Source organism: Erpetoichthys calabaricus, chromosome 7 (genome assembly GCF_900747795.2).
Source record: "Erpetoichthys calabaricus chromosome 7, fErpCal1.3, whole genome shotgun sequence".
In the NCBI taxonomy this organism is placed as follows: Eukaryota; Metazoa; Chordata; class Cladistia; order Polypteriformes; family Polypteridae; genus Erpetoichthys; species Erpetoichthys calabaricus.
In genome coordinates this window covers 19046619-19066984 of record NC_041400.2, presented here as the reverse complement: position 1 = coordinate 19066984, position 20366 = coordinate 19046619, and the positions used below count along the sequence as shown (strand labels likewise).

At 38.5% G+C, this 20366-nt stretch overlaps 1 protein-coding gene across 4 annotated transcripts in view; it reads right to left on the bottom strand.

The window, feature by feature from the left end:
* The window catches only part of tll1 (tolloid-like 1), a 351180-nt gene that overhangs the window by 54231 nt on the left and 276583 nt on the right, over positions 1-20366 (bottom strand). For all 4 annotated transcript variants that reach the window (XM_051929770.1, XM_051929768.1, XM_028804997.2 and 1 more), the window contains 3 exons: positions 14936-15061; positions 10950-11110; positions 6626-6806 (listed from right to left, as the gene is read on the bottom strand). In XM_051929770.1, coding sequence (XP_051785730.1) covers positions 6626-6806; positions 10950-11110; positions 14936-15061 — 468 coding nt within the window. The remainder of the gene's footprint in view (positions 1-6625; positions 6807-10949; positions 11111-14935; positions 15062-20366) is intronic.

The window sequence follows — 20366 nt, the reverse complement described above, 5'->3', positions numbered from 1 at the left end:
CAGAAGAAGCAAAAAAGAATATTATTTTTAGAAAACACAGTGAGAGAGCTGCAATAGAGTTAGCTTTCCATCACAACAAGAAGCAGTTACAGTAGATTGTGTTTATAGTAAAGTAGTCCTCTAAGAAAATTTTGGCCAGGTTAGAAGTAAGGCTAAGGGTAGCAAAAGGAAACATGCCCTGTTTAAAGCAGCCACTGAAGCAGATTAAAAAAGACAAATAAGTGAAGCAGACATTTAGATGCAACCACATCAGCCATCATTGTAAGCTGGCTAGGTTTTACACCAGCACTGGTAACCTGCTTACTCCATTGGCATGTCATTCATGAATTCTGTCCTTTCATCATGCTTGGAAATGAAAGTCCAGTGCCAGGTTAGTTTGCATGCCTACAGTACATCTTATAGGGTATGGAAGCAGAAAGAGGAACATGACCTCCTGGCTAATTTGTGACTACTCTGGACAATAATGTAACAATGGTTTAATAGAGATGGTGAAATGCTGTTATCCTCATTTAGTTATATGGCATAAACATCTTAGCGATATGCAGTTTGGTTATAAAAAAAATGACTATTTTACAGTGATGGTATGGAAAGTTTTGATGTACATGTGGACACTTTCTTCTTCTCAAATTCTATTAATATTTCAGTTAAAGGTTTACACACTATCGGGAATGTAGAGATGGTAATCCATCATCAACTAAAACAAGCAAGAGCCGAAGACCACATTCATTTTTGTTTCATGAGAGGAATTAGAAATGTCAAGTCATTTAATATTTACTGCTTTTCTATTGATTTACAATTTTTGATACAAACTGGAGTATATTATAGGTTAGAATGACATTGTAATACTGCGGTGGGCTTGCGCCCTGCCCGGGGTTTGTTTCCTGCCCTGCGCCCTGTGTTGGGTGGGATTGGCTCCAGCAGACTCCCATGACCCTGTAGTTGGGATATAGCGGGTTGGATAATGGATGGATGGATGGATATTGTAATACATGATATGAGGAGATCAGCCAAAATTCAGAGGAAGCAAGTAATGGAACCCAATTGACAGAGAGGTCTGAGGCAAAGTATAGAGCACACTGATTGAAGGAAGTTATTTCTTGGCCACACTTAGCCACACTTATCCAAAAGTAATCTTTATATAAAATACGCTACCGTGGCTGTTCGTTTGTTTGTCCAGAATTTTAAATCATCTGTAGCTTGCAAATAGTTTGACCTATTGACCTGAAAATCTGGTACACATATACTACGTGATGTTTACTATCCGTTTCGGGGTGATGATTGACTTCCAAGGTTATTCTTATTTTTCTGTTTATTTTATTTATTGTATAATCAACTCTCGGCAGCGGCCAGCAGGGCGGCCATGCGGCGCATGCGTATGGGCGCCATTTCATCCCTGCCATCTTCACTGTCACTTCCCCTACCTCTTCATATCTTAAATCATTCTTGAGGCAGATTGAAGACTTGAGTGCCAGCTTAAGTGAAAAATTAAGGGAAACGTACTAAGTAATTGTAACACAAACACTGACTTAAACAGTTTTAACGTGAAAAGATGCAGACGAAAGAGAAGAAGCGGCCCGCTGGGTGGAGAAGCAGCAAGCGTATAAACCTCTGAGCAAACGTACAGAGAAAGAGCATGAAAACTATGAATGCTCAAGTCAAATGTATTCACTGCACGTTATCGTGCAGTGTGCTGTTAATGGTAAATAATATTTACGAAAGACAAAGGATGAATTGGAAAAGGTCACCTGAAATGTTGTGACGCATCATATATATCCATTCAAGTAAATGTAAGGCGCTACTGATTATTAAAATATTCCTGTTGATGCTCAGTTCATCTGGGAAGCTGATTTATTTGATAAACCAGGTCCATTTTGGAGTAAACAAGGATATACTGTAGGAGAACTTTAACAAATAAAAATAAAGGAATTCTGACAGACTGGAGTCTGAATCCCTGTTTTGCTCCAAAACTCCATAAACTTTAACTATAGAAGATCTCTTTGATAAAATAAATTGAGAAATCTGCTTTAAAAATTCTGACAATCAGCATTGATATAAACCATCTTCACTTTAATACCAACTTTAGAGGGCATGGGCATTAATTATAAATATTTTTAAATAAGTGAATAGTTTGTACCTTTTGCAGTTTTAGTGTTAGCTCATGCATCCTTAATTGTAAACCATTCACAAACCTTTATATTAATAAAAAAACAGGATAAAAGTCTGACATTTTTTAAATTCGATGTACTTACTTAGTGATAACAATAATAATCAATGACAGATAATAGATTAGTCATTCTTATATTTATCTCACTTTATGTCATTTGTTTTTGAGATCACCCATATATGTTTCATTATAGTTAGACACTCTTTATGGGCCATTTTAATGTATTTATTACGACAGCAACTTTCATGCAATAGCGTGATTAACCATTTAAAATGACTTGATTCTCTTTAAGTTTTGTTAATTAAAGGTCCACCTTCTTTTATAAATACCGTATATACTCGAGTATAAGCCGACCCGAATATAAGCCGAGGTACCTAATTTTACCTACAAAAACTGGAAAAACTGGAAAAACTTATTGACTCGAGTATAAGCCTAGGGTGGGAAATGCAGCAGCTACTGGTAAGTTTCAATAATCAAAATAAATACCAATAAAATGACCATACATTAATTGAGGCATCAGTAGGTTAAATGTTTTTGAGTATTTATTTCAAAGAAAAACAGTAAACTAGCTCTGTAAGAGGGTCAACAAAAACAATATGGTAGCTCTCTCTCGCGCGCGCGTTTGTGTGTCTCTCTCGCGTGCGTGTTTGTGTGTCTCGCGCGTATGCGTGTCTCTCTCTCTCTCGCAGCACAGGGAATGCACAGGGAGAGACTGAACATGTACGGAAATCATCGGTGTGCACAAAACTGGCTTGTTCGTATACCGGGGGGGCAGCGGGACCTGACTCGAATATAAGCCAAGGGTGAAGTTTTTCAGCACATTTTGGGTGACTGAAAAACTCGCCTTATATTCGAGTATATACGGTAAATAAAAAATAAAAATAATGCATTGTGAGATCAATAGGCAAAAAAAAAGTTCCTAAAAACGTAAAAGACATTTAATTACTGCAATCACTTTATAATATAAAACTAATATTGCTTCATTTTTAAGATCTTGTTTTGTCTTTGATTTAGTCCGAAACTATGCAAAAATTAACACATTTTTTGCTAAATTGTTTTCCTGATGATAATGAAATACAGTGGCACTTCATTGATGCTACCTGGGCTAAGCGTTTTGAGCATGGGAAAGGCACTATATACATAAAATGCATTCTTCTTCTTCTTATTATTATTACTAAGACTGCTACCAATGAAATATTAATTAGTATGGAGATGTTTAAATTGGCAGACACAGCATTGCTTTATAAGTGACTGAAATTGTTTTCTATTTCATTTACCTTTTATTATTTTTATTATTATTTTTTTTATTTTGGTAATGGCTACTACCACAGTTCAAATCAAGGTGTCGGTTTTCCATATTACAGCAAAGCTTAAGGGAAAGGTAATCGTGTTAATGATGGAGAACAAATGTTTTGTTGTGAGAAAACAAAAACATTTGTTGCCATAAGAAGGAAAACAGTCTCCCAGTTTATGAATGGATTATTTTCAGTTTGGCAAAGTAAAGGAAAAATCCATTCCCAGAAGAGTAAGTTAGATTTTGAACTAATCAGAGGACATGTGGTCGTACCTCTGAGACTCTCAGAGGCCACCAGTCTGTCAATAATACGTACTCGGCCTGACGGGGCAACCTGCACCAAGTTCTTGCAAGATTCAAAAACAAAAATTTTCTCTTTGCAGGATGCTTCCTTGTCTGTGAAAGAAAATGTACCAAAATAGTACCAGAGATGAGTAAGAGCTGGCGGGTTAAGCACTTTGCTGCTAAATAAACATAACGGCTAATAAACTGTAAATGGTGTATTCTTTACCTGTTTTTGATGTAACAAACCTCATGACACAACTAAAACCTTTATATTGCCATTTACAATTAGAGTAGATATGTTGGAGAAAAAAAACACTCTTTTTAAGCGTTACTTAGGAGTTATACAAACATTGTTTTTTGTGAAATAAGCTTTATACTATATACACATGTAAATATACGAGCAGATTTACTTAGTAACTACTATGCAATATGCTATGCATTCAAATCGACATGTGTGATCAGCAAGGCTACACATACAAATTACAGGATATGCATGTCTGTTATACCCTCAGCCACCACTAGAGGGCAGATCATCATGTTAGCCATTGGTAGGTTCAGATCTTGGTTAGCTGTGGAAGCTTTGACCAGCGTGGGTGGGCACTGACCTCACAAATGAGTGAGATTAGGAAGCTGGTAAAAAGCCAGGCATACTGGGGCATATTTCGGACATACAGTGCAAATGAGACAATGGAATTTTGCTGACAGTAGTGTTTACACATTTCTCAGGTATCTTCTAGGAGGCACAGAATAGTACCAAAGATAAGAACAATGGATCATGCCTACTATGCTGATGCTGTCCCCTTTGTACTGGCATTTCACAGCCCTCAATAGAACAGTGAATGAAAGTTCAGGATATGGGTTAATGGCTTGCACAGAGTATTCTTTATGATTTCTGTCAGTGATTCAGTGTTAATGATAACTGCATCTGAATCCACGTTTGAGTAAACTGGTTCATTGTTGACAGCACTGGGTCATCTTTACTAATGAGTTCTCATTCAGAGTCATTCAGACTGATTAGACTAACAAATGGAGACTTTACAAGCACCAGGGTAATCTGGACACCATTCTCCTTCAGCCCACTGCTAGAGCAACACAAGTTATGCAGGGGGACAAAATCAAAAATAACAGTTCAAGTTTTCTAAGATCACTTTTGTTTTCTTCTAAGAAACCCAGAAAGTTATCACATCTTCAAATGATCTACTCAACCCAATGTCTAAGGAGGGCTGAATCCATCATCTGTGATGCCGGCCATCCAGCTCATCCCCTGTTTTCACTTCTGTTCTCTGATAAACGCTCCCAGAGTCTCATCACACGCTCCACCTGCTTCGGGGGCCGTTAGGTTACTGAACTCTCAGCAACCTGATCTTATCTGCTCTGCACTGTACCCACCTGCGTGTTTATGTGTTATGCTTCAGTATGTTACACGTGTGCTGCCTTACACTACATACTGCTACTCTTATTTCTTGCATTATTTATACATATTGCCTTATTGCCTGTATATACTGTACTCCCCTGCTTACCCCATCCCCAATCCCCTCACCCTAAAACTGTGGCACATGAATTTCACTATGGTCTCTTGACTGATCATGTGGGTAGCATTTCCCAACTGCCAGACCGTGGCCCAGTAGAGTCCATAGAATAATTTTGCCAGTCCATGCAAATCAGTGAAAAAATGGTGTCATGTTCTGTCTGGACACATGAAACTGCAAGAGGGCCCATCTCCTCTGGTCTCTGACTTGTATTGAATTTGGACACTCGCAACTCCAAAGTGGAATCCACTCTCCAGTGTAATTTTAGTAAATCTGGACCCAGAAAACTGGTGACCCAAGTGACTGCATGGGGGGACCAATGCCTTTGATCTCAAATTACTAAAACTACATGCTCGACACTCAAAGGAGGTCCCACATTTCTGACTTAATGATAATAAACCTGGATGCTCAAAATTCCAAGGGGGACCCCATCATCTCCCCACACCCCCTAGACTCTAATCTAGTCACTTGAAACTCCCAGGGAGACCCCACTCTCCGATCAAATGTTAGTATATCTGAATGATAGAATCTACTGCTCTATTAAGAAATCAGACTTAAAAATAGAGTCCTGGCACTTATGTCTTCCCACTTTAGCCCCTGGTTGGACAAATTATGATGCAGAGTCTGTAAGCTTTTTATATTTTTTACCTCCCTGGTCCACAAAAATGTCCTCAGTCTTCTGCAAGTCCACAAGTCGAAAAAGGTGGAAAACTGCTGATATTGGGCACCTATTGGTGCCAAGATAGACTCAGGATCCTCACAAGCCTGAACTGGAACAAACTGGTTTGACAATGTCATGTCATGTACAGTAGGCTAAAACAAAGATGGGCACAGTTACATTAAGCGGTAACTCTCAGCTGTCCCTGTAAAAGTAAGTGTGAATATGTGCATGAATGTGCCATGTGATGGACTGGCGTCCCATCTAGGACTGGTTCTTGTCTTGTCCCTGATATTGCTGGCATAGACTCCGACTGCTTGTGACCCTGAATTGGCTTAATTGGGCTGGGTAATTGAAAAATAGGATGAATGGGATAAAAAAGGTTAAGGTACAATATTAGGATAACTTGTTTACTGCAGTATGTATATATTTTTCAGATTTAATGTAAATTTTGTGTCATTATTCATACATCTTTAATTATCGTTGATATTTTCATACTGCTGTTGCTTATTGTTTGCTCAGTATTAAAATTATATTGTTATATATTGACAATTGGCAATTTGAGCATTTGATAACTCTATAAATTACCATGGCAAAACATTTTTTAAATACTCTTTTCCACATTAATGAAATACATTTTCATACCAATAGAAAAAAAAAGTTACGTAATGGCAAAAAAAAGTATAAAGGAATACCTGAAAAGAAATGTGCCTTAAACCCCTTCTTTGACACTGTGTTGTCAGATTTGAATTCAATCCTCATATTATTGTACTGCGACGTGATGACCTCAGGCACTTCTGTTCCACAGTACTTTCCGTGTAATTTGGAATCCGAGGAGAGGCCGCTGCGTACCTCTACATAGTCATATTTGCATACCTGTGAAGAGCAACAGAGGGCCCTCTTACAAGAAGTCTTTTGTGGAGCACATTTTAAATCTTGTTGAATGTTAACAAAGAAGCCACAAGAAAAATAGATGGATTCCGTCTCTTTCAATTTACATTAACCAGTAGGTGAGGCTAACTATGTCTGAGAATGAGAGAAATAAATAAATCAAAGTCATTTCCAATCTGAAAAGAACTAAAAATAAGGCAACTATTTGGCTTGATAACCTTCATCAGTGGCGCACCGGCTTGTGACTGTGAGCCTGCGACTTTCCCTTCTGATATTTAGCAGTCAACAGAAATGCAGGCTGATGGCTCCGTCTGACCTGTTTAGCATACTACTTTGCCTCTAACCTCCCTTCTCTAGAGGTTAGTGCTTAAAAAATGACTAAATCATTCAATTCCCTGTATTTACATTTACAGTGTATCCTTTGTCCACCCATCTGACCCCGGGGCAAATTACTTCACCTAACAGTAAATGCTCCACAAACATGAAGTAGCTGAAGGCAGCAAAAACTGAAATTACATGTCAAGCCTCTCATTTGAAACCACCAGGGGGGTTTGCTTACTTTCATTTAATCTTGTTTTAATCTTTTTTTTTTCTTCAGTGTTACTGAAATTATAGCTATTTTTCTTTCAAGGCACAGACACCGGTGAACGAGAATGAAATAACATTAAGAATGTAACCCATGTGAAGCGGATTTACTAAAACATCAAAAATATTCTTGCAAACATAAATCTGATTCCGAAAAAGTAAACCAGTTAGCTTCAATTTCCCTAACTGTACAAAAGCAAAAGTCCATGGACTTACTTTCAAAGACAAAAATAAAATAATAATTATGACTAAAATGCCACAAAAGAAAATATTAGCCAACATGTCAGTAATGTGATAGTTATTTCTGGCTTTTTATTATGAACAATACGTTTAACATTATGACAGTTCCAATTACTCTAATGTTGTTTAACTGAACATATCTGTGCATTGCAAATGAGGCTGTCAGGACACACATCAGACAACGAAAATGATCAAATGAATGAGACACCGATTGCTTTAAGGGCAGTAACGCCAGAACGAGACACGGAAAAAGAAAACAAATGGGTGTACACTACAGAAAGTTTTTAAAAAATGAAACCTCGGTGGGTCCAAAGGTAGTTAGTCTCATTGGGCTGGAGGACACATCTGGGGACAACTCGCTAAATCTTTGAGAAATTCACTAGTGAAAAGTCTCATGCCCAGAAGTTTTCTTCCTAAAAACCCACTGTCCAATTTTACTCCAGTTTGTGCACACTTAAAGTTCAGGACAGTTCTACACATGTATCAAACAAATACGTAAAATGACTATGGAAAGACAGGGAGCCAGAAAATGATCGTGAACAAAAGACTTGGCACTGAGAGAAAATTGAAATGTAAAATTGCCCTTATCAATTCAAGAGCTCAAGATAACTAAAGCTTAGTGATTAATTTGTATATTGTAATGAGCAGCAATAAAATAGACCACTGCAGGTACTTGGCCCCATGAATTTAAGTAGTGCTTCTGTCTGCTGTGATATCATTCTGTCATTTTCACTATTGCATCACAATATGACATAACAACAGCAGATAAAATTTAGATAAGCATTGTGTTCTATGGATATTATAAATGTTAAAACACTGTGGCTATATTCTGGCATGGCATTTACAATTAGACAATAATGCTAACTTCCTTTAGTTATGCATTTACACATGCAGTGACAAGGTGGATGCTGTGTAGCCTTGTTCATGGCTCGATTTGGGTGTTTTGAGTATCGAAGTCTGCATCATCAGCTCTCTTAGCGGCAGAGTGCAAAACCACTTACTTCGAATGCTTCAAATGACTTGCAAATTCATATTTTCACAAATTCTACTTTATGTCAACCCCAACACTATCTGTGTAACTTAGAGAGCACCTTTTATCACTAGCCCATTGATGTCTATCAAATACCAATGTAGAATATGGTTTTACAGAAAGGCTTTCTCTTGCAACAGGTTATGTCTAACACATGAAGTGTGCCCACCACACATGTGATGCAAAGTTATATATTTAATAGGGGTTTTCTTAGGAGACTTTTCGGCTGTAGACAGTTTATAGTAATCAGAAGCTTGCTCTCCGTCAGACCAGGTTAACGAGAGCACCGTTGCTCTTTGCTGTTCGAATCACCAGCCCTACTCTGAGCACTGCCTTCAGGAGGCATTGGATTGCTTTAGAAATGTGACGCTCAGTGAGCCGTCTAATTGTTCCTACACAGTTTTAAGTAAAATACACTAATGGTTTTCTCCAGATCGAGTCCAAAATATCTGATTCATTTTAGTGTCTCTTTTTAAATATACAGTAATCCCTCCTCCATCGCGGGGGTTGCGTTCCAGAGCCACCAGCGAAATAAGAAAATCCGCGAAGTAGAAACAATATGTTTATATGGTTATTTTTATATTGTCATGCTTGGGTCACAGATTTGCGCAGAAACACAGGAGGTTGTAGAGAGACAGGAACGTTATTCAAACACTGCAAACAAACATTTGTCTCTTTTTCAAAAGTTTAAACTGTGCTCCATGACAAGACAGAGATGACAGTTCCGTCTCACAATTAAAAGAATGCAAACATATCTTCCTCTTCAAAGGAGTGCGTGTCAGGAGCAGTGACTGTCACAGAGATAGAGAGAAAAGCAAACAAATCAATAGGGCTGTTTGGCTTAAGTATGCGAAGCACCGCGGCACAAAGCTGTTGAAGGCGGCAGCTCACACCCCCTCCATCAGGAGCAGACAGAGTGAGAGAGAGAGATAGAGAGAGACAGAGTTTGTTTTTCAAGCACAAATCAATACGTGCCCTTCGAGCTTTTAAGTATGCGAAGCACCGTGCAGCATGTCGTCTCAGGAAGCAGCTGCACAAAAGATAGCAACGTGAAGATAATCTTTCAGCATTTTTAGATGAGCGTCCGTATCGTGTAGGTGTGCGATCAGCCCCCCTGCTCAATCCCCCTACGTCAGGATCAGAGAAAGTCAGCGCAAGAGAAAGAGAAAAGTAAGCTGGGTAGCTTCTCAGCCATCTGCCAATAGCGTCCCTTGTATGAAATCAACTGGGCAAACCAACTGAGGAAGCATGTACCAGAAATTAAAAGACCCATTGTCCGCAGAAACCCGCGAAGCAGCGAAAAATCCGCGATATATATTTAAATATGCTTACATATAAAATCCGCGATGGAGTGAAGCCGCGAAAGGCGAAGCGCGATATAGCGAGGGATTACTGTATACTAATGTATAAATGGACAGTAAATGAATACTCCAATTAAACATGATACATTTTGTATTTTTTACTCACTCTGCATTGTTTGTAGTGAAGACTAAGTATAAAATCTAATTTTGTGTGCTTATGGAAAAAGGAGATAATAATGGGCTTCAATGGTGACCCAAACTAACCAACAGCAAACAATATCTAAATCTAAAATTACTTGTGGTGCATATTCTGAATGTTAGGTATTCAGTCATAAGCTCACAACATTCCAAATATATGAACATTTGCTAAAATATTGTTAAATAAACCATTTCTGGAAAGGACTGTCGTTCATGACAGTGAAGTGTGTATAAATGAGATTTTTCAATAGAAGACCTGCCTCATATTGATGCCATCTTGACCTTATCAATGGACTCATCTTTAGAGACTGGGCACCAAAAAATAAGGACTCTACCTTTCTACTAATGATATATCTACTTTATGTAAATATGCATCAATTAATTTTTGTTATTTATTAATTATTATTCTTACCTATTTTTTGTTGCAACTATTTAAAATCTTGTAAAACACTTTGAGCTACATTGTGTATATGAAAATGTGCTTTAGAAATAAAAGTTGTTTTTGTAATGGCTTTTCATTGGAACATTATCATCTTCGTCACCCTAGTGCCCCATTCCAGGATAGTTCTGGATAGGCCTGGGCTTCTCACAACACAAACGGATAAACTCGTCAGAAAAGATGATGGATGGACTATCATCATCATGTCCTTAAAATTTTTATTTTAAATTATAATGTTTTGTTACTGGAAATGCATTTCAATAATATAACATTCGCTACAAAGAACAACCTCAAATTTCTTCTTCAAATATGCAAAAATTAATCCATTTACATACCTCATTTCCTTCTAATTCAAAAAACTCAAACTGCATCGAAATCCTGTACTGTGTTGGAGCCACCACTTGCCATACACAGTTTTTGTTAGGGGGATACTCCTTTGGCCATCCTGGTGTGGTAATGGTTCCATTGAGTTTGGTGAGGAGACCACCACATGCAGCTTAAAAATGAACAGAAAAAGACATTTTGTCACCAACAAAAATGTCATGAATGTAAAATAATTAAAACATTTCTATATCTAGGAGTCTATCTATAATTATATATAACATGTAAACCAGAAAACAGGCTAAAATTTGTAGCCGGGAAGTTGTCAAACCAAAAAATCAGTGCTTTACATTGTAGTTAATGTTTCATTAGCAAAGCTAACATTTGCTAAGAACACAATCTAAAGAATAATGCATCAGACTCTTTGTTTTAACTCCGTAATCTCGGATGATGAGGAAGTGATTCACATGATCCTTATCCTGTCTTGCTGATGATGTCACTCATAGAGCACTTTTCTTAGCAAGCACTCATAAAATTGCAGTGCCCAGGGTTAAACACAAGAACGGCAAAATAATTTAACTATAATAAACAAATTATTAATTAAAAATAGTCCCAAAAATTGATTGTAAAGGGTTGAAAACTCAATATGAGTCAGAAAAAAATCATCAAACTTTAAATCACAACCATATCATAACTATTTCCATTTTTCACTTCTTAACTGGCTGTACTAAAATAGAATTCTGATCTTACTAATTTTGATATGAAAGGAAAGCACATTAACCTGTTTCTTTTAATTTATCCCTCTAGATGTTGGAATGAAAATATGGGATGAAAACATATTCAACTGTTAATATTCTGTCTTTCTGAGACTCTCATCCTAGGGCATGAACTTAATACTTAAATTCACTTCACTTCTGTTTACAAAAGTGGACACCTGCAGTCTTACCAGTCATTGTCCCTCTTGTGTCCATGGTGGCTCTTATTCTCATGGAGAAAGCAGCAATCTTCCGTTTCAACAAAACGATGGGTTTTGTTTTTTAGTTATTCTCACTCTACTATGGCTCATTTATTTGCAGTTATTGGTATTTTTACTGTATAGGAAGCAGATGTCTTTATCACAGACAATTTACAAGTTCATTATCATTAAGTGATTTCTGTTTTTTAAGACCCAGAGCACTGATGCAATAAATGACTTACTCTGGGTTGAAGTCAGAGGCAGGATCTTAACAAACAGCCTTGTGATTTAAAGTCCAGTGCCTCACCCTCTACACCACATTACCTATCACAACATTACTTTCTCAAACGCACTTTAATCCAATTCAGTGTCATGGTGGACTGACCCTATCCTGGCAGCAAAGAAGGAATCAGTTCTGAACAGGGTATCAGTCCAATGCAGACATCTGTAGGAACCAATGTAAAGACAAAAAAAAACCCACCCCATCCCCTTGGGGTGGAGTGGTGGCTCTGAGGCTAAGGATCTGCGCTGGTATCCCAAAGGTTGCTGGTTCAAATCCCCGTCACTGCCAAAAGAGATCCTACTCTGCTGGGCCCTTGAGCAAGACCCTTAACCTGCAATTGCTCCAGGGGCGCTGTACAATGGCTGACCCTGCGCTCTGACCCCAAGGGGTATGCAAAAACTAACAAATTCCTAATATGAGAAATTGTATAAGGCGAAATAAAAAACAAAAAGACACCAAGGGATCACTGTTCTTTCAGTGCTGTTGCAATGAGTGCAGAATGCAGCTGCCAGAATCTTAACTAGGAAAAGAAAATCCGAGCACATCTCTCCAGTTTTGTTGTCACTACATTAATTACCTGTGTCATTCAGAATTGACTTTAAAATACTGCTTATGGTTTACAAAGCCTTAAATCATCTCACTCCATCCTATATCTCAGAATATCTTTCACCTTACACTCCAAATCGTAACCTTAGAACTTCAAATGAGTGTCTGCTTATTATTCCAAGATCTAAACTTAAAAGAAGTGGTGAGGCGGCCTTCTGCTGTTATGCACCTATAATCTGGAATAGCTGGCCGATAGAAATTCGCCAGACTACTTGGGATTAATAAAGTATCTATCTATCTATCTATCTATCTATCTATCTATCTATCTATCTATCTATCTATCTATCTATCTATCTATCTATCTATCTATCTATCTATCTATCTATCTATCTATCTATCTATCTATCTATCTATCTATCTATCTATCTATCTATCTATCTATCTATCTATTGTCACACACGTGCGCATGGGAGGCAGCTAAAGGGCTTGAGTGATGGCAGTTCTGAGATATGCCGGGAGGTGGCAGAGTGCACTGACTCTTTTTCTTTCTTGCCTGCAGACCATTCCCGGGAGATTCCACCTGGCTCTCGTGACATCATTTCTGGGACCGAGCCAATGGAAGGAGACCTTACTGGTTCCAGCCCCTCTGACGTCACGTCCGGGCCCGAACCAATGGAGAACGAACACGTCCCTGATCCTTATGACCTCACTTCCTGTCTTCCCCTTTAAAACCCTGCCCTTTGTCCTAATTCCTCAGTCTTGTCTTGGACTCAGTTGTATGCACATCAGTGCTGTTTATTTGCATGAAAACGACTTTTGCAGCCAGGATACCAGATTATACGGGTGGCTGCCCCAAACCTTTATCTGAGTATGTCTCGTTTTTATGACACTATCTATCTACTGTATCTAATACGGTGGAGCACTTTAAAAAACTGCTAAAAACACATTACTTTAACATGGCTTTCTCATAGCTTCATTTTTGTTTAATCCTGATGCTCTGTATATTCGATTAATTATCATTATCATTCATGGTGGCTCTGAAATCCGTGCTAACCCCCAACTTCCTCTTCTGTTCTTTTTCTGGTTTTCTGTGGTGGCGATCTGCACCCCCCACCACCTAATCAAGGCACCATGTTGTCCCTATACTGATGGATTAAAGGCCAGAAGTCCACATGACTGTCATCATCAAGTTCTTCCATGAGAACCCTGAATACAATGAGGACTGATTGAGGTCACTTATGTTAGTTAGAATGCCTAGAGGGGGCCGGGTGGTCTTGTGGTCTCGGAACCCCTGCAGATTTTATTTTTTTTCTCCAGCCGTCTGGAGTTTTTTTTTTTTGTTCTGTCCTCCCTGGCTATTGGATCTTACTTTTATTCTATGTTAATTAGTGTTCCCTAATTTAATTTTTTTATATATTTTGTCTTTTTTCTCTTTCTTCATCCTGTAAAGCACATCATTTGTATGAAAATGTGTTCTGTAATTAAATGTTGTTGTTAGGAGTACCCAGTGTAAAAACCATTGTCGCACATGTGTCCACTGTGGGTAACTACAGGGCTCTAGTGAGTTAAGACCTTGTGTGGAGACACGGCCATTAACGCCTTCTTCTCTTTTTCATGAAGACAGAAGGACGAGTCCTGAGATGAACTGTGATGACATATTCAGTGTTGCCCAAGGGTACCATCCCTTTCACTGCAGGGGCTATGTAAAGAACAACGGCACTGGAAGTCGGTGTTCACTTAGGAACCTGATTCAGTAGAGTACGTAGCTCAGAGGAAAATAATTATTCATTGAGAAACTTGAGATTCAAACAACACTCGCAAGGCTTTGCTGCACCGGGCGTGAGACATCTCCTAATTTGTTTGGTGAAGCTTTTTTCTTACTTTGGCTTCATTAAATGGTGTACCTGGCTGGCCCCCCACCCTTTACATTCTCCTTTAATGCTATTCTTCACGCTATACTGAAAATGCAAAATTTCCTGAAACAAGAGCCAGGCAAGAGATTTTAACCCAGGATGCTGAATCAGTAAGGAATTACTGCTAACCAGTGCACCAACTCATTAAAGAAAGAGAATTGTGAAATTGAGCACTCTGACAAACTTGCATATTCTGCATTATGGCATAGATGTTAAATGACTAGAGAGGTTGACCTCACCACCACAGCAAATTTTACTGCAGAAAGAGACATCAAGTCAGTCTTATGTCCTGATGATCCTTACCCTCACAGCTCTTCTTGTCTGGAGCCAGTTCATAGCCAGGATCACAAACACACTTGTAGCTCCCCAGTGTGTTCACACATCTCTGCTCACACCCTCCGTTGTCAGGTTTGGCACATTCATCTTCCTCTGCAAAAGAAGGGAAGGAATGGGAGGCCATTAATTAAGTTCTGTCATTTTTCTCACATGAGACAGAAAAACAATGTATGGATGTTACCCTAAAGGGTAAGGAACAGCTTACACACCATTATTTGAACGATGGGATGTGATTTATTTCTGCTGACCAGCGTGTAGTTTTCCAAACACTAAAGACCCACAACTGAGAAAATAATACTCCTGTTTAACTCTTCCCTTCGAAGTCTGAAGCCTTAATTTATAGGCTTTGTATAAAGAACTTTAATAACAGCAGTCAAGAGGTCATTTTCCACAGCACAAGACAAACTAGATTGAGCGTGGCCACAAGAAAATGGATATCTGCAAGTTAATGGATTGGTGAGTTTTTAAAGGTCAAAACACTGAATTTAGAAAATAATAAGCCTAAAAAAATGGCCAGATGGATGGAAAAATTTCAGCAACAAAATTGGCTTACTCCTGACAGCGACCATTTTTGTATGGATAAAAAAACAAGTCGGGGGTCATGAATCATTCTGCATATACCTTTGCTTCTTTTTCATGTCTACTCCAATCTTTGAAGTTTATAAATATATAATATCTCTAATATATATATAAAATCCAATGTCTGTCTGCCTGTATGTCTGTCCTCTTTTCACGAGAGAACTACTTAATGGATTTAGATCGGATTTTTTTCTATAACTTACTTGAACTTTGCGGTTGATTTTACGATTTCTCTCATTGCACTATGTATCATAGTTTGCTTGCGTTACCGATTTATTTGTGCGAATCCGAGAGAGACGCAGTGGGCAGAAAGCAGGGGGATGGGGCCCGCCTTACTCACGTGCCGTCCTCGGGGTGTAACTTACCTCCGCTTAGCTTGCGAACGAGAGAACTACTTAAATGATTTAGATCGTTTTTATTCTATAATTTGCTTGAACATTCCGGTTGATTTTGAAACTTCTCTTATCGCTCTATGAATCATAGTTCGCTTGCAGGAGCGATATATTCGTGCTAATCCGAAACAAAAGCTGCGGGCCGAGGGGAGGGAGAAGCATGACGTCAGGAGTAGAGAGCTGGGCAGGGCCCTCCTCACTGTCCTGTTTCACTTATACGTGGGCGAAGCCACAGGAGACACTAGTTATATATATATAATAAAATATATATAAAGTTTATATATTATAAATGTAGCTAGAAATCCACAAAGGGAGAAGATGAGTCACATATCTTGAAATTGTTTTCTATTCTGAAGCTTTCAACTTCTACTAGGAGTCATCATCAGAGGAAAATGATTAGACATACAGGAATCAAAAGAAATATATAGCAAATGAAGAAGAGGGGGTAGGTGGGCGTAAGACGGGGGTGCATTGATTAGGTGTGGTTTGTAAGGTGTTGCTTATAAAGTCTTATTTAATATGTGGATTAAAAAAAAATATTCTAAGACACATGACTCAACCTCAGCCCCCGCAGACCTCCAGCCACAAATGTATATATATTCAGTTAGGTCCATGCATATTTGGACAGAGACAACTTTTTTCTAATTTTGGTTCTGTACATCACCACAATGAATTTTAAATGAAACAACTCCGATGCAGTTGAAGTGCAGACTTTCAGCTTTAATTCAGTGGGGTGAACAAAACGATTGCATAAAAATGTGAGGCAACTAAAGCATTTTGTTAACACAATCCCTTCATTTCAAGGGCTCAAAAGTAATTGGACAAATTAAATAACTGGAAATAAAATGTTCATTTCTACTACTTGGTTGAAAACCCTTTGCTGGCAGTGACAGCCTGAAGTCTTGAACTCATGGACATCACCAGATGCTGTGTTTCCTCCTTTTTAATGCTCTGCCAGGATTTTACTGCAGCGGCTTTCAGTTGCTGTTTGTTTGTGGGCCTTTCTGTCTGAAGTTTAGTCTTCAACAAGTGAAATGCCTGCTCAATTGGGTTAAGATCAGGTGACTGACTTGGCCATTCAAGAATTTTCCATTTCTTTGCTTTAATAAACTCCTGGGTTGCTTTGGCTGTATGTTTTGGGTCATTGTCCATCTATATCATGAAACGCCGCCAATCAATTTGACTGCATTTAGCTGGATTTGAGCAGACAGTATGACTCTGAACACCTCAGAATTCATTCAGCTGCTTCTGTCCTGTGTCACATCATCAACAAACACTAGTGTCCCAGTGCCACTGGCAGCCATGCACGCCCAAGCCATCACATTACTTCCACTGTGTTTTACAGATGATGTGGTATGCTTTGGATAATGAGCTCCATACTTTTCTCTTGCCATCATTCTGGTGGAGGTTGATCTTGGTTTCATCTATCCAAAGAATGTTTTTCCAGAACTGTGCTGGCCTTTTTAGATGTTCTTTAGCAAAGTCCAATCTAGCCTTTCTATTCTTGAGGCTTATGAGTGGCTTGCACCTTGCAGTGCACCCTCTGTATTTACTTTCATGCAGTCTTCTCTTTATGGTAGACTTGGATATCGATACGCCTACCCCCTGGAGAGTGTTGTTCACCTGGTTGGCTGTTGTGAAGGGGTTTCTCTTCACCATGGAAATGATTCTGCGATCATCCACCACTGTTGTCTTCCGTGGACGTCCAGGTCTTTTTGCATTGTTGAGTTCACCAGTGCTTGCTTTCTTTCTCAGGATGTACCAAACTGTAGATTTCGTCACTTGTAATATTGTAGAAATATCTCGGATGGGTTTTTTCTGTTTTCGCAGCTTAAGGATGGCTTCTTTCACCTGCATGGAGAGCTCCTTTGACCGCATGTTGTCTGTTCACAGCAAAATCTTCCACATGCAAGCACCACACCTCAAATCAACTCTAGGCCTTTTATCTGCTTAATTGATAATGACATAACGACGGACTTGCCCACACCTGCCCATGAAATAGCCTTTGAGTCAATTGTCCAATTACTTTTGAGCCCCTGAAATGAAGAAGGGATTGTGTTAAAAAAATGCTTTAGTTGCCTCACATTTTTATGCAATTGTTTTGTTCACCCCACTGAATTAAAGCTGAAAGTCTGCACTTCAACTGCATCTGAGTTGTTTCATTTAAAATTCATCGTGGTAATGTACAGAACCAAAATGAGAAAAAAGTTGTCTCTGTCCAAATATTTATGGACCTAACTGTATACATATTACATTCTTAGTTGTGAATTGCAATCTGATTTTTTATAGAATGTAATACTGTACTCTGATTTTCACCCTTTTAAATAAGTGTACTAGCTGCTGTGGTGCAACAACAGAGGGTTCACCTCTGAGCGAGGTCTGAGGTTTGATCCCAATAAGAGAATTCAAAAACTGTGTACACCTGATGAGCCCCAATAAGGGTGAAGCACATGTCTTTGTATTATTTGGCAGATACTGTATAACGCATCTATGATCTGAGACTGCGATTCAGACCTAAGAATATATTTACATATATATATATATATATATATATATAGTTGGGTGGTCCAAAAAAAAAAGATTCACATTCTCCACAAGGCTAGTTTTATTTTAAACACACAAAATGTAAATGAAAATAAACATTTTTTAGAGGCCACTCCATTTGGCAGACCTTATGTCGTCTGAACTGAACAGCAGACAACAGTTCAACACTTGTAGGTCTACAACATTAGCACTGTGCTGGTTAGCAACCAGTCAAAGAATAAACTGTTTCTGTCCCTCATCCTTTGTTAGTATGTCACTGTACTTTTTGACGTGACTTATTTCTCTTTTAGCAACGTCATTCATTACCGTCATGCATGCTAACAGTTCACAAAATTCATTGAAGTTTGGATCATCAGTCCACTGTTCTAGTGGTTTCTTGAGAAACAACTGAGATCTTTCTTTGCCTTTTTCCATAAGGACATCAAAGAAGGATGTTGTTTGTTCTTTTTCCAAATCCTCTACCTTCGGCTGTTCAGATTCTTTGTCAGCTTAGGTCAGAGCTCCTCAATCACGGTCCTGGAGGGCCGCAGGGGCTGCAGGTTTTTGCTCCAACCCAATTGCTTAATAAGAAGCACTTATTGCCCAAGTAACACTTCTGCTTCACTTTAGTTGTCTTGCACATTAAGATTTTGAACCCTTGTTGCTTATTTTAGTCCTAAACAGCTGTATTCTTGTTTTTTTTAATTGCTCCTAATTAGCAATAACATGCAAATGAGAAAAGAAACCAGCATTTCTCCATTTAGCTTGATACCATTTACACCTCTGTGTGATATTCATCATGCACTATTGGGTTTAATTAAATACATGGAAGGAAAGTGAAGAGAAAAAAAGTGAAGGACTGAGAATTACTCATCCATTTTAAACCATGAAATTAAATTATTGGCAAGAATTGCTTTCTAATTAAGCAACCGGGTTGGAACAAAAACCTGCAGCCACTGCGGCCCTCCAGGACTGGGATTGAGGACCCCTGGCTTAGACATAAAGGAATGTCAGGTGATGGTGGCCACTGCACGCTTTGCACGATCTTTTTCTTTGTTTCTGCTGACACTCTGTCATCAAAGAGGGCTAAAATAGAAACTCCTACTTAATAATAGAATGTTCTTGAAACTTCCACTTAATATTAGAATGTTCTAGGGACACCACTTTGGTATTTGAATGTTCTCTGTTTCATTTTTGTTTTATTCTTTACTAATCACTTGAACAAGTTAAGAACCCTGCGCAAGAGTATGTACATGGGAACAACACAAATAAAATGTACTGAATGGAGTGACCTCTAAAAGTTTCACAGGCTGAAATTTCACATGTAAGCAAGCTATTCCTAATGGACAGAACTAAGCCTTATGGAGAACAATTGTATCAATCTGTATTGGTTTGTGGACCTCTCTAATATTTACAGTATACTGTGGATAATAATAATAATAATGATAACTATGCAATAAATAATGAGGAAGACGTAAGAATTTCATTTGTGAATTTTGTGTAGCAAGAGAAAAAGTTTTAATCAATGGCATCAACTAAAATCTGTTTGTGCTCAGCACAATGCACAAGTACATTCTTCTTGTAGCGTCATGGGGTCATCTATTGGTTTTCTGTTTGTTTTCCAATATGCTAAAGATACTGTATGTTGTTATGTCAGTTGGTGTTTCTAAATTACCCTGGCACAAGTGAGTGCGGATGTGTGTGTGTGTGTGTGTATGTGGATGTGTGTGCTATAAGATTGATTGGTTGTTTGGTTCCTGCGTTGTGTCAGGTTTAATTAGCAGAGTCTAATTGCTTCATCAACTTATTAAAGATTGTCCTTCCTACTGAACCTACAGCAAGTAATAAGCAAATCCTAACAGTATTTCTGCATTGCTTAGTTATTAGTCTGTCTTCCCTTACAA